The sequence below is a fragment of the Chelonoidis abingdonii genome, chromosome 11 (assembly GCF_003597395.2).
Source record: "Chelonoidis abingdonii isolate Lonesome George chromosome 11, CheloAbing_2.0, whole genome shotgun sequence".
In the NCBI taxonomy this organism is placed as follows: Eukaryota; Metazoa; Chordata; order Testudines; family Testudinidae; genus Chelonoidis; species Chelonoidis abingdonii.
The window spans coordinates 17523655-17540834 of NC_133779.1; the positions used below are offsets into that span (position 1 = coordinate 17523655).

The window sequence follows — 17180 nt, forward strand, 5'->3', positions numbered from 1 at the left end:
GATGAGGGCACAGGGGAGCGGACGGGGTTTTGGGGGGCCTGGCTCTGACCCGCGCTCTCCCCGCAGTGCTGAGCGTGGGCGAAGGCGGGTTCTGGGAGGGGCAGGTGAAGGGCCGGGTCGGCTGGTTCCCCTCGGACTGCGTGGAGGAGGTGCAGACCAAGACGCAGGATGGAAAGCAAGGTACCAGCCCCCCCCAGAAGCTGCCCCCCCCTCACGAAGTGCCGTGCCCTCCTACCTGCCTCCCCACCTACTCGGACGTTTCTCCCCCCTCCCACTGCGCTCGCCTGGTTCCCCTGCTTTGCCCCGCTGTCTGCCGCCTCCTCTGCCAGGCCCTTGGGAGGGCCAGTCTCCCCACGCCCAGCCCCTCCCCTCCGCCAGCACCCAAGCCTCCTTCTGCTGGCACCTGGTTGGCTGAAGGGGGGAAATGCTCGGGGGAAACAACGTGGTGGGGGGAGCCCTGGCTGTCCAGCTGGGGGCATCTCTGGGGGAATGGTGTGGGGGGGTAGAGGATAGCACAGGAAGGGGGGAGGCCGGGGGGGGAAGGGGGCAGACAGAAGGTGCATGGGGGCGGGCAGAGGGCAGCCGATGCATGGGGATGGGGGGCAGGGTTAAGGAAGTGGGGGAGGCTGGGGCGTGTTTCCCCCCCCCCCGCTCACCTCCCCATTCCCCTGCAGAGAGCCGGAGTGACAAGGCCAAGCGCCTCTTCCGACACTACACGGTGGGGTCCTACGACAGCTTCGACGCCCCCAGGTAAGATTCCCACGCGGGGTCACAGCCCCCCCCCATGCTGCCCCCCTGGGGTCACCCCCCCTCACGCCGCCCCAGGCCCTGTCTGCCTGGGCCGATCGCAGGCCGGGCTGGGTCTGTGGGACAGCGAGGAGAGACCCCGGCTCTGGGGGGGTCAGTCAGGAGGGGGGGTTGGAGCTTCAGTTTGGTGCTGGGGGTCAGGGTGGGGGGCTGGGAAGTCAGATGGGGGTGTGGGGAGAATGGAGGTTTGGGGTGCTGGGGGTTAGGGGTCAGTACTAGAGTGTCTGGCTAGGGGCCGGGGGGGGGCACTGTCCCTTTTTATCTGGCTGGGAGCCCAGCGTGGTGTCCGCTCCCTGCGGCACCTCGGAGACACCCCCCCGCCCCGATCCCAGAAGGGGCCCCGGGCTGGGAACCGGGAGAACACGGGCTCCATATTTTGGGGCAAGGAGGCACCCCCCGCCCCATAGTGCAGATGCCCACACCTCCACCATGCTGGGGATAAACCCAGGCTCTGGGGGGCAGGGCAGGTGCAGGGGCACTGGACTCCTGAGTTCTATCCCCAGATCACCCCACAGGCTGCAGAGAGTGGGGATGGGGTCTGGCCCAGAGCTCAGGGGAATGATGGGGGGGGGGCGTCTTTGGGGGTGGGGGGTTGTCTGCCCCACCGTGTCCCGTCCTCCAAGGGTATTGGGGACCTTCCCTCCCCTTCCCTGGCAGGGCCGATGGGCCGCTTGCCATCTGCCGGCACAGATGGGGCACAGCAGGGAGCCCCCCTCCCCTGAACCTGGTATTGGGAGGGGAGCCAGAAATGCTGCTTCCACCAGGCCTCCCCCAGCTCTGCCAGTGCCCCTCACTCATGATCCGCAGCCCCCCCAGCTCTGCCAGTGCCCCTCACTCCCGACCCGCAGCCGCTGCTAGCCCAGTCCTGTCCCCACCTCCAGCCCTGCCGGTGCCCCTCACTCCTGACTCACAGCCCCCTGCTAGCCCAGCCCAGCCCAGCCCTGCCCCCCCAGCTCTACCAGTGCCCCTCACTCCCAACCCGCAGCCGCTGCTAGCCCAGCCCTGCTCCGCCTATCCCAGCTCTGCCAGCGCCCCTCACTCCCGACCCACAGCCACCCACAGCCGCTGCTAGCCCAGCCCTGCCCCCACCTCCAGCCCTGCCGGTGCCCCTCACTCCTGACTCACAGCCCCCTGCTAGCCCAGCCCAGCCCAGCCCTGCCCCACCCCCATCCCAGCTCTGCCAGTGCCCCTCACTCCCGACCCGCAGCCGCTGCTAGCCCAGCCCTGCCCCCCCCAGCTCTGCCAGCGCCCCTCACTCGTGATCCACAACCCCCACATCTCTGCCAGTGCCCCTCACTCCCAACCCACAGCCCTCTGCTCACCCTGCCCCGCCCCCAAGCTGTGCATTCACCTTGATTTGCTCTGCACTCCTCCCTCCCAACGACTCACATATCCCAGCTCGGGTGTTTCGGGCGCGGGCACCGTCTCTGCGCCACATCCCAGCAAATGTCCTTGAGGCAAGCTCACGCTCGCGCTGCTGCCAAATCTAGGGCTGGGGGGCAGGTGGGGTGGTTGGGCCTCTTGGAGAGCGAGGGGGGGTGTCACTTGGGGTCAGATGCCCCCTGGGGAGACTCTGCCCTGGACACCCCCTTTGCACCAGCATGTGCCACCCCTCCTTGCACCACGGGGCGTGTGACCCAGTTCGTGTTCACCCATTTGATGAAAAGGTTTTTCCAGCTGGGCTCCAGGCCGAGACACCCCCTCCTCCCCCCTGCCCTGACCCTGTGGGGAACCTCTCCCCCAGGGCCTCCTCACCTGGCGCAAGGGGGACAGCGTGTGAGGCTAGGGCATGGGGGGCATCTGGGAGCCAACCCATGACCATGTGGGCGATGCTTTGACCCAGCAGGGTGCTGAGATGGGGCCCGAGGTGGCTGGGTGAGTGGAGTTGGGGGTGGGAAGTGAAGTGAGTAGGAGCTGGTTAGGGGTCAGGGGAGGGTGCAGCTGGGGGAGGGGCACAGGGTGTGTTTGTGGGGAGGGGCATAGCAGGCAGTTGCAGAAGGGGCACGTGGGGGGCACAGCGAGGTGGGGGGCAGGGAGCTCTGGTATTTCCCCTGCCCCCCTGTGATGGGGATGTGTGTCAGTGGGGGTCGGGCTGGGTATTGGGGGTGCTCTGAGGGCAGGGGGCTTGGGATAGGCCTGGAGAGTAAGGAACAGGGGCTAGAAAGTGCAGGCTGGAGGTGTGAGTGGGGCCGGGGAGCTTGTGAGGGGGGCAGGGGGGAGTCAGATGGGGACAACCAATGTGTGGGTGGATGCCTGAATCCAGCACATTTCCACCCACGCCGCCCCCCCGCCCCAGCGCTGAGCACAGATGCGACCCCTCTGGGGTGGGGCGGGGCTGGGGATCCTGGGCCCCCTCGCCTGGCACCGAGCTATGAGCCTCTGGGATGGCTGGTTCTACGGGGACCCCTCCCCTGGTGCTGGGATTCAGCTGGCTCGGGGGCGGGGGGCTGGATTTCTGGGGACCCCTCGGCCGGCGCCGGGACGGGCTGGCTCTGGCGGGGTGGGGGCTGGATTTCTTGGGACCCTCGGGCCGGCGGCCGGGACGGCTGGTCTGCGGGGGGGGGGGGCGCTGGATTTGGGGACCCTCGGCCGGCGCGGGACGCTGGCTACTTCGGGGGGGGGGGGGCTGGGATTTCTTGTGACCCTGCGGCGGCGCCGGGACGGGCTGGCTCTGGGGGGGGCTGGTATCCGGGACTCTTTCAATGCCGGCAACGGGACGGCTTGGCTCGGCGGTGGGGCGGATTATCCTGGGACTCCTGCGCCTCAGGCGCCGAACACCGGGCCTGGCTCTGTGGGGGGCAACTGTGATTATTCTCAGGGACCCCAGCCGCAGGCTCTGCGGCTTCCCCCTACCCGACAGCCTTCCTAGTGGCCGAGGTAGATCTTTAGGGTGGCCGCGCCCGCAGGGGAGCTCGAAGGTAGGTTAACGGAGACGGCTAGTCGGAGCGCCAGCGGCGGCGCAGGCAGCGTCGTTGCCTTGCGACCGTCCTGCCACCCCCCCCCACACTCAGGCACGCACCCCTCCCCCCGTCCGGTCGTTGCCCGCCCTGTCTCGGCCCTCAGGTCTGCCAGGGTGTGCCGGTAAGAGGGCCAATGTGTGTGCAGTTATGTGCGCCCTCCCTTCCCGCGCCGCCGAGGCCCCTCCGCGCGCCGCTGCCCCCCAGCTTCTGAGACGGATGGCGGGGCGCGATGCCTGGACCAGCACTCCCAAGAGCTTCTTCCTCCAGCTGGCGCCGCGCTGGCATGGACCTCTCGGACGCCGGAGCGTCTCGTACATCTACCCAGTGTTTATGTGGGTCCCCCCTCACCGCTCAGCGCCGCCCCCAACCGCCATTCACAGCCAGCTCCATTCACAATCCAGTCATTCATGCCCGCGCGCTGCCCGCCAGCCCGCTGCGCAACCGATCGGACGAAGCAGCGAAGGATGCTCGCGCATAGGTCGTCGGCGCAAGCGCTTGCGCGCGCTCCCCCCTGCGGTCACAGGCACCATCACTCATCCCCTCCACCCTCCTTTGCGCCCCCCGGCCACTTCACACGCCCGCGGGCCTGGCGGCCTGGTGCTTGACTGGCAGAACCGGTAGTGTGTTGTGTCGTGCTCGCCACTGCAACTGATCAAGCCGTCTACGATTTGGTGTGATTGTGCCAGAGGCGGCTCCTGTGTATGTGCTGTAAGCTGTGGTGCGTTGTGGCACCTGTGTGTGTGTTGTGTGGTGTTGTGTAGTGTAGGCTCGTGCGTGTATGTACGTGTTAGCCAGCTTGTGTTTTTGTGTATGTGTGCATGGCCAGCCTCTGTATGTTAGGCCCGAGCTCTGTATGTAGCCAGCTGTGTGTGTGTGTGCACATGTGCCTGTAGCCAGCTGTGCGTGTGTATGTGTGTGTGCATGGCCAGCTCTGTGTGTATGTAGCCAGCTGTGTGTGTGTGTGCATGTGCCTGTAGCCAGCTGTGTGTGTGTATGTGTGTGTGCATGGCCAGCTCTGTGTGTATGTAGCCAGCTGTGTGTGTGTGCGCATGTGCCTGTAGCCAGCTGTGTGTGTGTGTGTGTGCATGGCCAGCTCTGTATGTAGCCAGCTGTGTGTGTGTATGTGTGTGTGCATGGCCAGCTCTGTGTGTATGTAGCCAGCTCTGTGTGTGTGCATGGTCAGCTCTGTCTGTCTGTGTGTGTGTCGGTGTGGGTGTATATAGCCAGCTCTCTGTGTGTGTGTAGCTGTGTGTGTATGTAGCCAGCGCGCGCTCTCTCTCTCTCTGTGTAGCCAGCTGTGTGTGTGTGTGGCCAGTTCTGTGTGTAGCTAGCTCTGTGTATATATGTGTGTGTGTGCATAGCCAGCTGTGTGTGGCCAGTTCTCTGTGTAGCTCTGTGTGTGTGTGTGTGTGTGTGTGTAGCCAGCTCTGTGTGTGTATGGCCAGTTCTCTGTGTAGCTGTGGGTGGGTGGGTGTGTGTGAGCATAGCCAGCTCTCTGTGTGTAGCTGTGGGTGTGTATCCATCAGTGTTACAGTGGGTGTGTAACTTGTGTTTGCGTTCACACACACCTTTGTATGTGTGCATCCTCCTGAGGGCCCAGCTCTCTCCTCCTTGCTTCGGAGACTCTGTTTCTGCAGCTGCTGCTTAACTGAGTTGTGTGCTCAGATTTGGGTGGGAAGATGCGGGGTGTGTGTGTGTGTGTGAGAGAGGGAGCTTCTAGGGAGGGATGTGAGTGTGTGTGTGCCCTATGTGGGGGTAGGGGTGTGCGTGAACATGCAAGAATGCACAGGTCTTGGGATGGGGGAAGGGGTGTCTGTCACAAGTATGCATGGGTTGGTGCACAGGATGTGCAACAAGTGTTGGAGGTGGCTGCTTGGGGGGCCTGCTCAGACAGGAGGGAAATGCAGATTGGGGGTCTCCTAGGGACATATCTAGGGGTGAGGCTACTGGCAGTTAAAGGCAGGTGATGCCAGTGTGGGCTGGCAGTGGCCCGGGGGAGCTGTGCTAGCCATGGAAGCTGTGAGAACTCACTGCAAGCAGTGAGGAGGGGGAAGGTCTTGTGACAGCAGAGTTCACTGGACTCTCCTTGGATCTGTGGTTGCAGTAGCAGCATACAGCGGATGGTCTGTGATTGCAGTGAATGCGCACTGCAAAACGTGTCCGGCATCTGTGACTGAATGCACTGCAAACAGTGTGTGGGGCAGGGATGCCTGATCGCAGGGAGTGTTCACTGCAAGCGGTGTGTGGTATCTTTGATTGCAGTGAAAGCACACTGCAGATAGAGGGGGACATGTAATTCCAGTGTGAAAGGGGGTGGGTGTCTGATTGCAGTGTGGTTCTGTGATGACAGTGAACACACTGTATGCAGCACATGGTGTCTGTGTGCAGTGTGAGCGCTCTGCACACAACTGCTTCTGGCCCAGCAGTGGGCAGCATAGACCCCATCTTCCCTACAGTCTCAGGGTTAGGGCACTGCATGCAGTGTGGGAGAGGGGCTGTGATCACTTTGAGAGCACCCTGCACACCGCATGTGTGGGGCTGTGATTGTAGTGTAAGTTGGGGACATTGGAACATGATGGGATTGTGATTGCTGTGTGAACTCACTGCACGCAGTGGATATATGTGTTATAGTTAGAATTCACTGCACCCAGCAGGGGCATCTGACTGAAGTGCGAGCACACTTTGCTGGTCTGTGACTGCAGTGAGAGGGCATTGCACACTGCTGGGAGGTCTTGTGAGTGCACTGCATGCAGCAAGTGGGGTCTGTCAGCGCAGTGTGAGCTCCCAGCATGTGAGGTCTGTCCCTGCAGTGGACACCGTGATCTGTGCATTTGCAATGCGAGTGCACTGCACGCGGAGATGGGGGGATCGCAGTGAGAGCGCACTGCATGCAGCAAGGCTCCAGGCTGCAGCCAGTGTCCCTGGTGTGCAGTGAGGTCCATAGCTGTGGTGTGGGGCGGAGGCGACAAGCGCTCATGAGCCCCCCCATGTGCGCCCCTGATGTGCCCCCCTGTCTTTTGCAGTGACTACATCATTAAGGAGAAGACGGTTTTGCTGCAGAAGAAGGACAACGAGGGGTTTGGTTTCGTCCTGCGTGGAGCCAAGGGTGAGGGGGTCACTGTGCTGGGGGGGAGCAGCCCAGAAGGGAGCCTCGGAGGGGGGGGTCTGTCCTGGGCGCAGGGTGCAGTGGGAGGAGCTGCCCAGGGGGAAGGCTGGCGGGGGGGGGGATTCCCCAAACATCCTTCCCCTTCCTGCCGCTGACCCCGCGCTCTCCCCACAGCGCAGACCCCCATCGAAGAGTTCACGCCCACCCCGGCCTTCCCCGCCCTGCAGTACCTGGAATCCGTGGATGAGGGGGGCGTGGCCTGGCGCGCTGGCCTCCGCATGGGGGACTTCCTGATCGAGGTAACGGTGTGTGTGGGGGGTGACTCCCCTCAGAGCGATGGGGGAGTCACTCCCCACCCCCTCCTGTCACGAGTGAGGGGCACCAGCATGGCTGGGGGGAGCCCAGGGCTGGGCTGCGGGTCGGGAGTGAGGGGCACTGTCTCCCCTGACCCTGTCCCTTGCCCCCCAGGTCAACGGGCAGAACGTGGTGAAGGTCGGGCACCGACAGGTTGTGAACATGATTCGCCAGGGGGGCAACAACCTGATGGTGAAGGTCGTCATGGTAACCAGGAACCCTGAGATGGAAGAGGCCATGAGAAAGAAAGGTGCTGTGTCCCCCGCCCCCCAATACCTCCTCCACACAGGGGGCAGGACTCCTGGGTTCCACCCCCAGCTCTGGGAGGGGAGTGGGGTCAGGTGGTTAGAGCATGGGGGGCGGGGCTGGGAGCCAGGACTCCTGGGTTCTCTCACTGGCTCTGGGAGGGGAGTGGGGTCAGGTGGTTAGAGCACAGGGGTGGGGGCTGGGAGCCAGGACTCCTGGGTTCTCTCACTGGCTCTGGGAGGGGAGTGGGCTCCTGTGCTTGGGGGTGGGGGGTGGATCTCAGTGTCTTTCCTTCTGTCCCCTCACCTGGGAGCCCCTTTGCCCCCCTACAGCGGCTCCCCAGCAGACGAAACGACTGCCCCCCCCAGCCATCTCCCTGCGCTCCAAATCCATGACCTCTGAGCTGGAGGAGATGGGTAAGGGGGAGGGTGGGGGAGGGGGAATTGGGAGGTTTGTGGGGAAGGCTCTGTATTGCAGGGGGCTGATAGTCCCTGGAGGGGTCTGTGGTGGGGCGGGGGATGTCCCAAAGGGATGGGGGAGGGGTCTGTGGTGTGGGCAGGGGAATGGTCTAGTGGGGAGGGTCCCAAGAGGGATGGGGGAGGGGTCCTGGAGGGGATGGGGGAGGGGTCTCCTGATGTGGGGGAGGGAGGGATCTCTGCTGGGGCAGGGGTCTGTAGTGGGGGATGGGCTCTGGGGCAGGACTCTCACACTCTCTCTGTCTCTCCCGCCCCCTGGCCCTCTGGGACTCGGGACCCCCTTGGTACCTGGCAGTGGAGAAAGGTATGTCCCGTCCCCCCCAAGCAGTGCCCCCCATCTCTGCCCGGGGTACCCCTGTCCGACTCCCTGGTGCGGATTGGGGGCAGCAGGGGGGGCTGAGGGGTGGGAGTGGGGAGGCTGGTGGGAGGGGGACGCCTGGCCTGGTGGGTGGGACAGGGGTGAGGGCCCCAGTTTTTTCCCAGGCTCTGTGCCCTGGCAGCTTGGGGGGCAGAGGGGTCTGCCCTAGAGCTTTGGGGGACCAGGGCCCCCCAGCCCCTGCTCTAACGCTGTCCCCTCTCGGTGTCTCCCCCAGTCTCCCCCTGGAAGAAGAGGAGTGGTGAGTGTGAGCTGGGGCCGGGCACAGCCCCTCCCAATCCCCCGCCCATGAACTTCCTCCACTGCTTCCTCACGCCAGCCTCTGTGCCCCCCCCACACCTGCCTGTGCCTGTGCCCCCCCAGCCACCCTGCACCCCCTTTTCCTGCTTCACCCTCCCCCAATCTCCACGCACCAGCCCCCCCATGCTTCTCCCCCATGCCGTCCCCGTCTCACTCTCCCCCCACCCCGCTCTCAGAGTGACACCCCCACCACCCTGGCGTACCGTCTCTCTCGCTCCTGTCCCTGGCAGTTATATCGGCGCTGGCACGGAGAAGCAGAGGACGGTCTATCAGATGGCCACTGTAAGGGGGTCCAGGGGTTCAGAGGTGGGTGGGGGCTGGGCAGGACGCCTGGGTTCTCTCCCCAGCTCTGGAGAGGGGAGTGGCGGGCTGGTGGTGAGCAGGGGGCTGGCCAGGCTCTGGTCTTCTTCGATATGTGTTGGCTTCAAATCCATTCCAGTTTAGGTGATGCGTGCGCCGCGTGCACGTTCGTCGGAAGAAATTTTACCCTTAGCAACACTCGCGTGGGCCGGCAGGTCGCCCCCCTGGAGTGGCCGCCACTATGGTGCGCTGGATATATACCCCTGCCGACCCAACTGCATCCTCAGTTCCTTCACTAACCGCCCGTGTTGGTCGTTGGAACAGTTGAGCGTGCAGCTTAAGCTGACCTCCGCTTCCCTAGCTACTCCGAAGTATCTTGTGTATTTGATGATATAGTTATAAAAAATTTCCCTTTTATATATATATATTATCATATCTTATGCTGTTTTTTCTTTCGCTGAGCATAGTAGCCTTACCTATAGTTAGCGGGGTCGGTGAGTCGCCCCTCCCGCAACCGGTTCTGCCAGGCCCAGTGGCCCGGACTTCACCGGATTCTTAGGTCCGTGCTTGGCCGGCTTCAGGCTTGTGCTGACAGGAGTCACACGACTCCTGTTTACGGTGCCTTGGGGATCGTATTTCACAGCTAAGTGCCCCATTTGCAAGGAGTTTTAAGCGAGAACAAAATTGAGCCGGACTTTCTTTTCCCTCCACCTTCTGCCACCGAGACGCTGGGGGGCTTTTAACCTCGGGGGCCGGACCAGAAGCGCCTCCTTTGGCACCGGACCCGCACGGGGCACCGGCCGTTACGGCACAAACGATCGACTGCTCGGCACCGCTCCCGTCTCTCTGGGGTTGAGAAAGCCCACGGGACTCCTCCTGGCAGTGCCCGACAACCTCTCGCAGCTGCCGCTGTGTTTTTGACTTCCCTGCTCCCTAGCTCGTTCTGTGCGCAACTGCACCGCAAGCCAGAGAGCGCGTTTACGTCGGATCGCCAGGCACCAACACCTGCAGATGGCACCGAGGACGCCAGGCACCGTTGATTCCGGCTTCCCGCGGGGCTGTACGAAGTCCCAGTGCCTGCCCTGCTCCCGCTGGGCATGCGGCCATGGGTTGAGCCTCCTGCTCCTGCCTGCTTCCTTGCCCAACTGCAACCGCAGCCAGAAGAGCTCGTTCTAAGTCGGATCGCCCGGCACCGACACCTGCCGCAGCCCGGACTAACGTCGGGCGGCACCGTCGTATCCAGTCCCACAAGGGCCGGTCGAATCCAGTGCCTGTGACGCTCCCCGGCCGTGCCGTGGTGGAGCTTGTAGCTCCTGCTTGCTTCCCATGCCAACTGCACTGCAGCTAGAGGCTCGCCTAAGTCGATCGCCCGCGGCACCGACATCTGCGCAGCACCGACACATCGGCCCGTCGATCCCGGTCCCACAGGGCCGTTGATTCCAGTGCCTGCCGCTCCCCGCAGGCGCCGTGGTTGAGCTTCCTGCTTCCTGTGCTCCCTGTGCTAATGGCACTGGCAACCAGAGCTCATCTAAGACGCCACACCCGCACCGACACTGCTGCCGCACCCGAACAACTCGGCATCGTCGATCCCAGTCTCACAAGGGCCGATCGGATCCAGCGCCTGACTGCTCCCCGGCGCACGCCGTCGGTCGAGCTTCCCTGCTCCTACTGCTTCCCGTGGCAAACGGCACTCGCAGACAGAGAGCCTAGTCTAAGCTGGATCGCCGGCACTGTCACCTGCTGAGCGCACTGACAACGAGTCGGCACCATCGATCCCCGGTTCCCCACAAGGGACCGTGCGAATCCGTTGCCTGAAGCGCTCCTGCCGGTACACACTGTGGTCGAGCTGACTGTTCCCTCACAGCCGGAGACCTCGTTCCAACGACGAGGGAGTCTCGTTGCCAGGACAGAGTGGATGCTGCCTGAACCCCGGCACCGCCGGTGCGGCTACTTACAGTCTCTTGGCAAGCCCTCCTTGATACGACCATCCTCTGTCGGCCGCAGCAGCGCGCACCGTTCATGTTCGCGGTCCCGCAGACGGTCCAAGTTCTATCGGCACTCCTGCTTCCGACACCACTTGCAGTCCCGATGCTACTCTCCTCAGCACCCGGCGCGACTCCGCTGCAACAGGGCGGTGTCCGTTCACCGACCCGATAATTCTCGGCCCGTTCCGGGCTCCCAGCACCGCGCTACAGGGACTCCTGATCCGAGCGCTCCCAGACTCGAGATCTCGGTCGACCTCCCAGCACTCGCTCTGGTCCGCAGGTCCGGATTCTGCGTTCAGGTACCATGCGACTTGTCGTACCGGTCCAGGTTGCCAAGTTGGGCAAGTTCTGGTAGAGGTCAGAGCTCTTGGCCTATGATTCTTTCAGCACCTCCATGGCCATCCAGACATGCCTCAGTGTGCTTCCCACTGGCGGACAGCTCTTATGGCTCTAGGACCGCAATTCTTGGTGTGCCCTACCAACAACCTGAGAGCCCATCAGGACTCTCCTATGGAAGGGTAGCACTCAATGTGGACCTTCCAGCTGCAGGAGGTTCCCGGATGTTAGGGACCTGGTAGTGGACTTCTTATCGCGGTTGCACACCGCTAGAGGGGCCCCTACCTGTTATTCGGACCATGCCAGAGCCGGTAATGCCGATACTCTTATGGAGGGTACGACGTACTGCGTCTGTCCATCCTCCTCCTGCGCACTAGTCATTCAGTTGGTCAAGAAAAGGAACGGACGCAGTGAGCCAAACAGGCACCCGGCCCGAATTCGAGGGGGCTAGCGGCGAGCATGACCGCTACTCAGCCGCAAGGATGTTTTCTGCAAGGGCTCTTATGAGCCCTGCGTGGCAAATCAATAAAGCCCTGCTTAGCCCCTTATAATCTAACACTGTCGATAACTTGGTAATAAATTTATGGACCTTCTCCATCAAGACTCCGGCCAAGAGTTCGACTGCCCTCGGTGAGAGAAGGGAAAAAGGCGGCTGAGAGCTTCTCTTCAGGAATTGTTACCATGAGGAGGCATTCTCATGGCTTTCAGGTTTCAAACGCTCCGCCTTTCACAACTTACCATTTGTTTGGTAAAGGCCTCTTTGCCGGTGAAATCAACCCCAGGGCTGCAAAGCCCTGGGAGGGCAACAAGGTCCTGATGCGCTCTCTCGGCGTGCATACACCGACGACCTACTGCAGGCCTTTCCCGTCCCCAGCCACACCGCCACACTCTGTGTCTAGCACAGATCGGGACTTTGGCAGACGCGCAGCTGAGAGACGTGGTCGCAGACGACCGTATCAGGACCCTAGAGGGCCAAGATCGAGGCCCCTTTTGGCAATCACGAACGGGACAAAGACGAACTTTCAAGGTGGGCCCGGGTGGAGGGGAGCTGCACGTGGCGTACGTTCACGAAGCGAGGCTCCCATCCTACTCCTCTTGCGTGGGTCGCCAGTTAACTTCCAGTTCGCTCCACGTCCCCTTCTGCACATGGATTTGAGTTCATAAGGTCACCACGCCTCCGCAGACTTTGTTCCAACCCTGTCCCTCTTCATGGCTACTCTCTCGGCGTACATTCCTCTTACAAGAGGGGATTGCAGACGCCGATGGACGACGGGGGCAAATTTACTTCCTTAATTCCCAATCCCCGACTCGTACGGAGGTCTCGACCCTGATCTAAGACCTACGAGGACTCAACCAGGCCTTTGATGCCCATCAAGGTTGAAACTGTTCCGCCTACTTCATGGCACACCATCTGGTGACCTGCCCTTCCTTTACCGCTGGTGTCCTTAGATCTGGGCGATTGGCGCCTGGTATGCGCCAGCATGAGCTCACCGGATATGAGCAGTCTTTCAATTGACCACGTACTTTCATGAGTGCGGATTGCCCAATCTTCCCTCCACGGCGCTGCGACGCGCATGGCAGGAACAGGAGATAACTCCCCCACTTTGCTAGCCAACCTCTGGTACTTCCAGTTTACTGGTTCTGCTGTTTGGCTTTGCTACAGCCCCCACAGGCATAACAAGTGTGTATGGCCGATAGTTTGCCAAGCCAAGCCGCTCGCCACGTCGGATATGCGTTTTCCGAGAGAGAAAGGTATCTGGATGATTGCTTGTACTGGGAGGAAGACTCCAGACACAAGTCACTCTAGGCGTTAGTGGGCATCGTCAGGGACCTTATTCACATGTTAGGGCTTATTATCCTATGGAAACAATCACTCTGTTTCCCACGCAGAGTATAGACTCTAGCGGCTTATCCTGGACTCCGATGTAGCCGGATCCTGTTACCACATCCATGGTTTCAGGCGAATGGCACCGATCATCCGAGGTTGCAAACTTTCCAATGACTCGGCTCGCACGTTGTCTCGCGGTCTCTGGCCAGTCGCCTATCTTAGTTTGTAACCAAACACGCCAAGCTCTGGCTCATCTCCAGTTTGTCAATCGGTCGTGTACCGACCGGATAGAGGCCCAATGGTCACCATAGTCACCATTCCCTGAGCATCCTAGGCTTCCCTAGGATAGGTGGGCTAACTCCCTCCCTGGTGTGGCGCAGGATCCGCGCTCTGTCCACCCCCGCCCTCACTGTCCTGACGATGGAGGCGTCATTCTCTCAGACCTCAGGTGCTCACCTCAGTAGACCTTGGTCAAGCTTAAGGCCTTTGGTCTTCTCAGGAGCTGGGCGTTCCCACCATCGCATGTTCAAAATCGAGAGCAGTCTGCCTTTTGGCGTGCCAGGCGGTTCCAGCAGCAGCTGCGGAGGCCCTAGGTGCGGCTCAGTGGTATTACAGCCAGACAACGACGGCATGTACTACATTAGACAACCTGGGAGGGACATGGTTCCTCCTCCGTTTGTTCAGGAGTCAATCCATCTCTGGGACTCTTGGCATAGCTCTACTAACGATAAATCTTGGTAGCATACCTTTCTCCTTGGCGGCTTCGACTCAGCAGGTCTTTCCTGTCTCATTGAGTGGTTCGCCCTGCCTGATGTGATGCATTTTGTGGCCCAGAAGTGGGGATTTTTCCCCCCACATATGACCTGTTTGCTTTACCGCGAACGGGAATGTAGCATTCCGAGGTCCTGCTGCTTCTAAGTCTCTCCCGGGCCTGATCTCGGACGGCCTGTCCTATGCCGTTGGAAGGGCCACATCTGTTAGCGCCTATCCCACCGTTCCCCTGGCTCATTGGTTCCTGCTCAAACTTCGCAGCGGCAGAGGCGTATCATCACGATCACTCCAGGCATGTGTTTCCAGGCCAGCACTAATACGCACGGCTTTGCTCGGCCTTGTCAATTAGGCTGCCCAATTAACCCTGCCAACTCCACCCAGACCTCTTGTACCTCGGACCACGGCAGACTTCGCCACCTCTGGACGCTTGCGTTTCTTCATCTTCAGGTGTGCTCCTACGTGACTATCAGGGTGGCAGGATGCTCTTCACCTAGTCAACGTACCGGCCAGGTGGAAGCGTCTCTCCTACAGGTGCGGAAACCACTTAAATCTTACTCCTTTGCTGGGGTTCTCGATCCCCTCTATTTTGGACTACCCTCCCGGCTGCCAAAAGCAGGGCCTAGCGGTTGTTCATCGCGGCAGGTAACACTTGGCAGCCATTCTCTTACCTTTCCATCCAGGCTAATGTGGTCATTCTGTGTTTCTCACAACTCTATGGTTCTCGGGGGTTCCTTCAAGGGCTTGCAGCGCTATACCACTGTAGGTACGCCACCACCCCAACCTGGACCTCAACCTGGGGGTTTAACCCAGACTTATGTTCTGCTCCCATTCGACCCGTTTAGCCACCTTGCTCGCTGCTATACCTGTCTGTGGAAAGACAGCTTTCACTCGTACCATTACATCGGCCAGACGAGGTCTCGAGCTCAGGGGGCTCTTATGGTGGTTCCGACCATACCATTATGTTTACAAAACAAGGTGCAGTTACGTCCACACCGGTCTTTCCTCCCTAAGGTGGTGTACGGGGCCTTTATGTTAACCACACTCAACGTGACGTGGACAACAATTTTCACTCCTGGACATCTGTGAGAGCGCTCGCTTTTATGTATGAGCGACAAAAACCCATTTGGTAACACGCCAAACTCTCTGGTCGCCAGTAGCAGTCTCGAAGGAAAGGCCTACCTGTTGTCATCTCAGAGATTCTCAGTCTTGGTGATCACGTGCACCGCACTTGTTATTGATTTGGCTCAAATTTTCTCAAGCCACATCACCATGCGTTCTACCAGGGCTCAAGGCTTCATCTGCCGCCTTGCTTAACTCGTTGTACCTGACCCACGAGATCCTTATCGCGCAGCCCGATGGTCCTCGGTCCAACCCTTGCTTGCGATTATGCTCTGGTTCAACAGTTCAAGAGATAAAAAAAATTGTTAAGCCTTTTTGCTCCGCAGTTTTACATTTCTGGCCATTTTTCCCTCCGACGCCCGCGCTACATAACTTGGAGTGGAATCTCTAACTGAATGGATGATGAGCAAGCACTTCGGAAGAAGAAAAGACGGTTACTCACCCTTTTGTAACTGTTGTTCTTCAAGATGGTGTTGCTCATATCCATTCCATACCCGCCCTCCTTCCCCACTGCTGCGGAGTAGCCGGCAAGAAGAACTGGCAAGAAGAAACTGAAGGGCGGCTGGGTCGGCAGGGGTATATATCCGGCACCATAGCGGCGCCACTCCACCGAGTGTTGCTAGGGTAAAAATCTTCTGACGAACGTGCACGCGGCGCGCACACACCTAACTGGAATGGATATGAGCAACACATCTCGAAGAACAACAGTTATAAAGGTGAGTAACCGTCTTTTCTTCTTCTCGGCTCTGGGAGGGGAGTGGGGGCTGGTGGTGAGAGCAGGGGGGGTTGGGAGCCAGGACTTCTGGGTTCCATGCCACCTCAGCGGTGCCAGGAGTGGCCAGACAATCCATATGGTTTCTTGTCTCCAGTCCAAGCTGGCTGCAGTGTGTGTTTAGTGACTCCCCAGGTCCCAGATCTGGGCCTGGGGTGGCGGCAAGGATAGGCTCCCCTCTCCCCCTCGCCCCCCTGGCCAGCCCCCCTCACCCTCTGTCTCTCTGTCCCTCGCAGACAAGCTGGACGAGATCCTGGCTGCAGCTCAGCAGACGATCAGCGTGGGGGAGGGACCCAGCTCCAGTGGGCTCCCCTCCCTGGGGAAGGCCCGGGGGCCCAAGGGCTACTTCACCTCTGAGGTAGGACGGGAACGGCCCCCCCGGGCCCTATGGCTGGGCCTCACTGAGGGGGCACCCCAGGGGAGGGGGGCCGGGAGTCAGGACTCCTGGGTTCTCTCACTGGCACTGGGAGGGGAGTGGGTCATTTCTACCCACCTCCCTACCCCTGCCTATCACCCCCCCACTACCCCTATCCTGGCCTTTTAAACCCCCCCATCACCTTGCCCTGTAGTGCCACCTTAACCCTTCCCTGCGCTGGGTGGTGCCCTCACTTGCCTGCCGCTAACACCCCCATCCCAATGTCTCTGCAGTCAAACTTCGAGCCACATCGGATGGGGCAGCCCAGTTACGAGCGCCCGTCGTATCTGCCCCCTGGTGCCCCCCAGGGCCTCATGCTGCGCCAGAAATCCATCGGTGAGGTGGGCCGGGCTGGGAGGGGAGCGGGGCTGGGGCAACAGGCGTCTGTCACTGCCGGACTCCTGGGTTCCGTCTGTTATGCAGGAAAGGGGAGGGGGTCTCATGGGTTAGAGTGAGGGGGCTGGGGGCCAGGATTCCTGGGTTCTCTTCCCAGTTCTAGAAGGGGAGTGGGGTCTAGTGGTTAGAGCCAGGGGCCTGGGAGCCGGGACTGCTGGGTTCTCTCCCCAGCTTTGGGAGGGGAGTGGGGCCCAGTGGGTTGAAGCAGCGGGGGCTGGGAACCAGTACTCCTGGGTTCTCTCCCCGGCTCTAGCAGGGGAGTGGGGCCCAGTGGGTTGAAGCAGGGGGGGCTGGGAGCCAGGACTCCTGGGTTCTTCTTCGAGAGATGTCCCTGTGGGTGCTCCACTTCAGGTGTCGGTGCGCCCCTGCGCCTTCGATGGGAGATTTTTTGCAGCAGTACCCCTACCGGCCACGCATGCTTAGAACCTGTCACTCATTCTGAGAGTGTTACTAGAGAGCATGCGCCGCCGGTACCCTCAGTTCCTTCTCTACCACCCCCGGCTTGAGACGGAGCTCAGCAGACTCCTTAGTATTTTCTTTCCTTATCTTAGTATTCCTGTAGTTAGCTAGTTTTTCTCTGTTATTTACCTGTTAGTTAGTGTTACCTACCTTTTTCCTACTAGTTAAAAAAAA

General features: G+C 60.9%; 1 protein-coding gene across 1 annotated transcript in view; it reads left to right on the forward strand.

The window, feature by feature from the left end:
• The window catches only part of SHANK1 (SH3 and multiple ankyrin repeat domains 1), a 51980-nt gene that overhangs the window by 10694 nt on the left and 24106 nt on the right, over nucleotides 1-17180 (forward strand). Inside the window, exons 12-20 of the mRNA XM_075070565.1 lie at nucleotides 67-180; nucleotides 675-750; nucleotides 6791-6873; nucleotides 7048-7172; nucleotides 7342-7477; nucleotides 7806-7889; nucleotides 8543-8566; nucleotides 15973-16094; nucleotides 16385-16487. Coding sequence (XP_074926666.1) covers nucleotides 67-180; nucleotides 675-750; nucleotides 6791-6873; nucleotides 7048-7172; nucleotides 7342-7477; nucleotides 7806-7889; nucleotides 8543-8566; nucleotides 15973-16094; nucleotides 16385-16487 — 867 coding nt within the window. The remainder of the gene's footprint in view (nucleotides 1-66; nucleotides 181-674; nucleotides 751-6790; nucleotides 6874-7047; nucleotides 7173-7341; nucleotides 7478-7805; nucleotides 7890-8542; nucleotides 8567-15972; nucleotides 16095-16384; nucleotides 16488-17180) is intronic.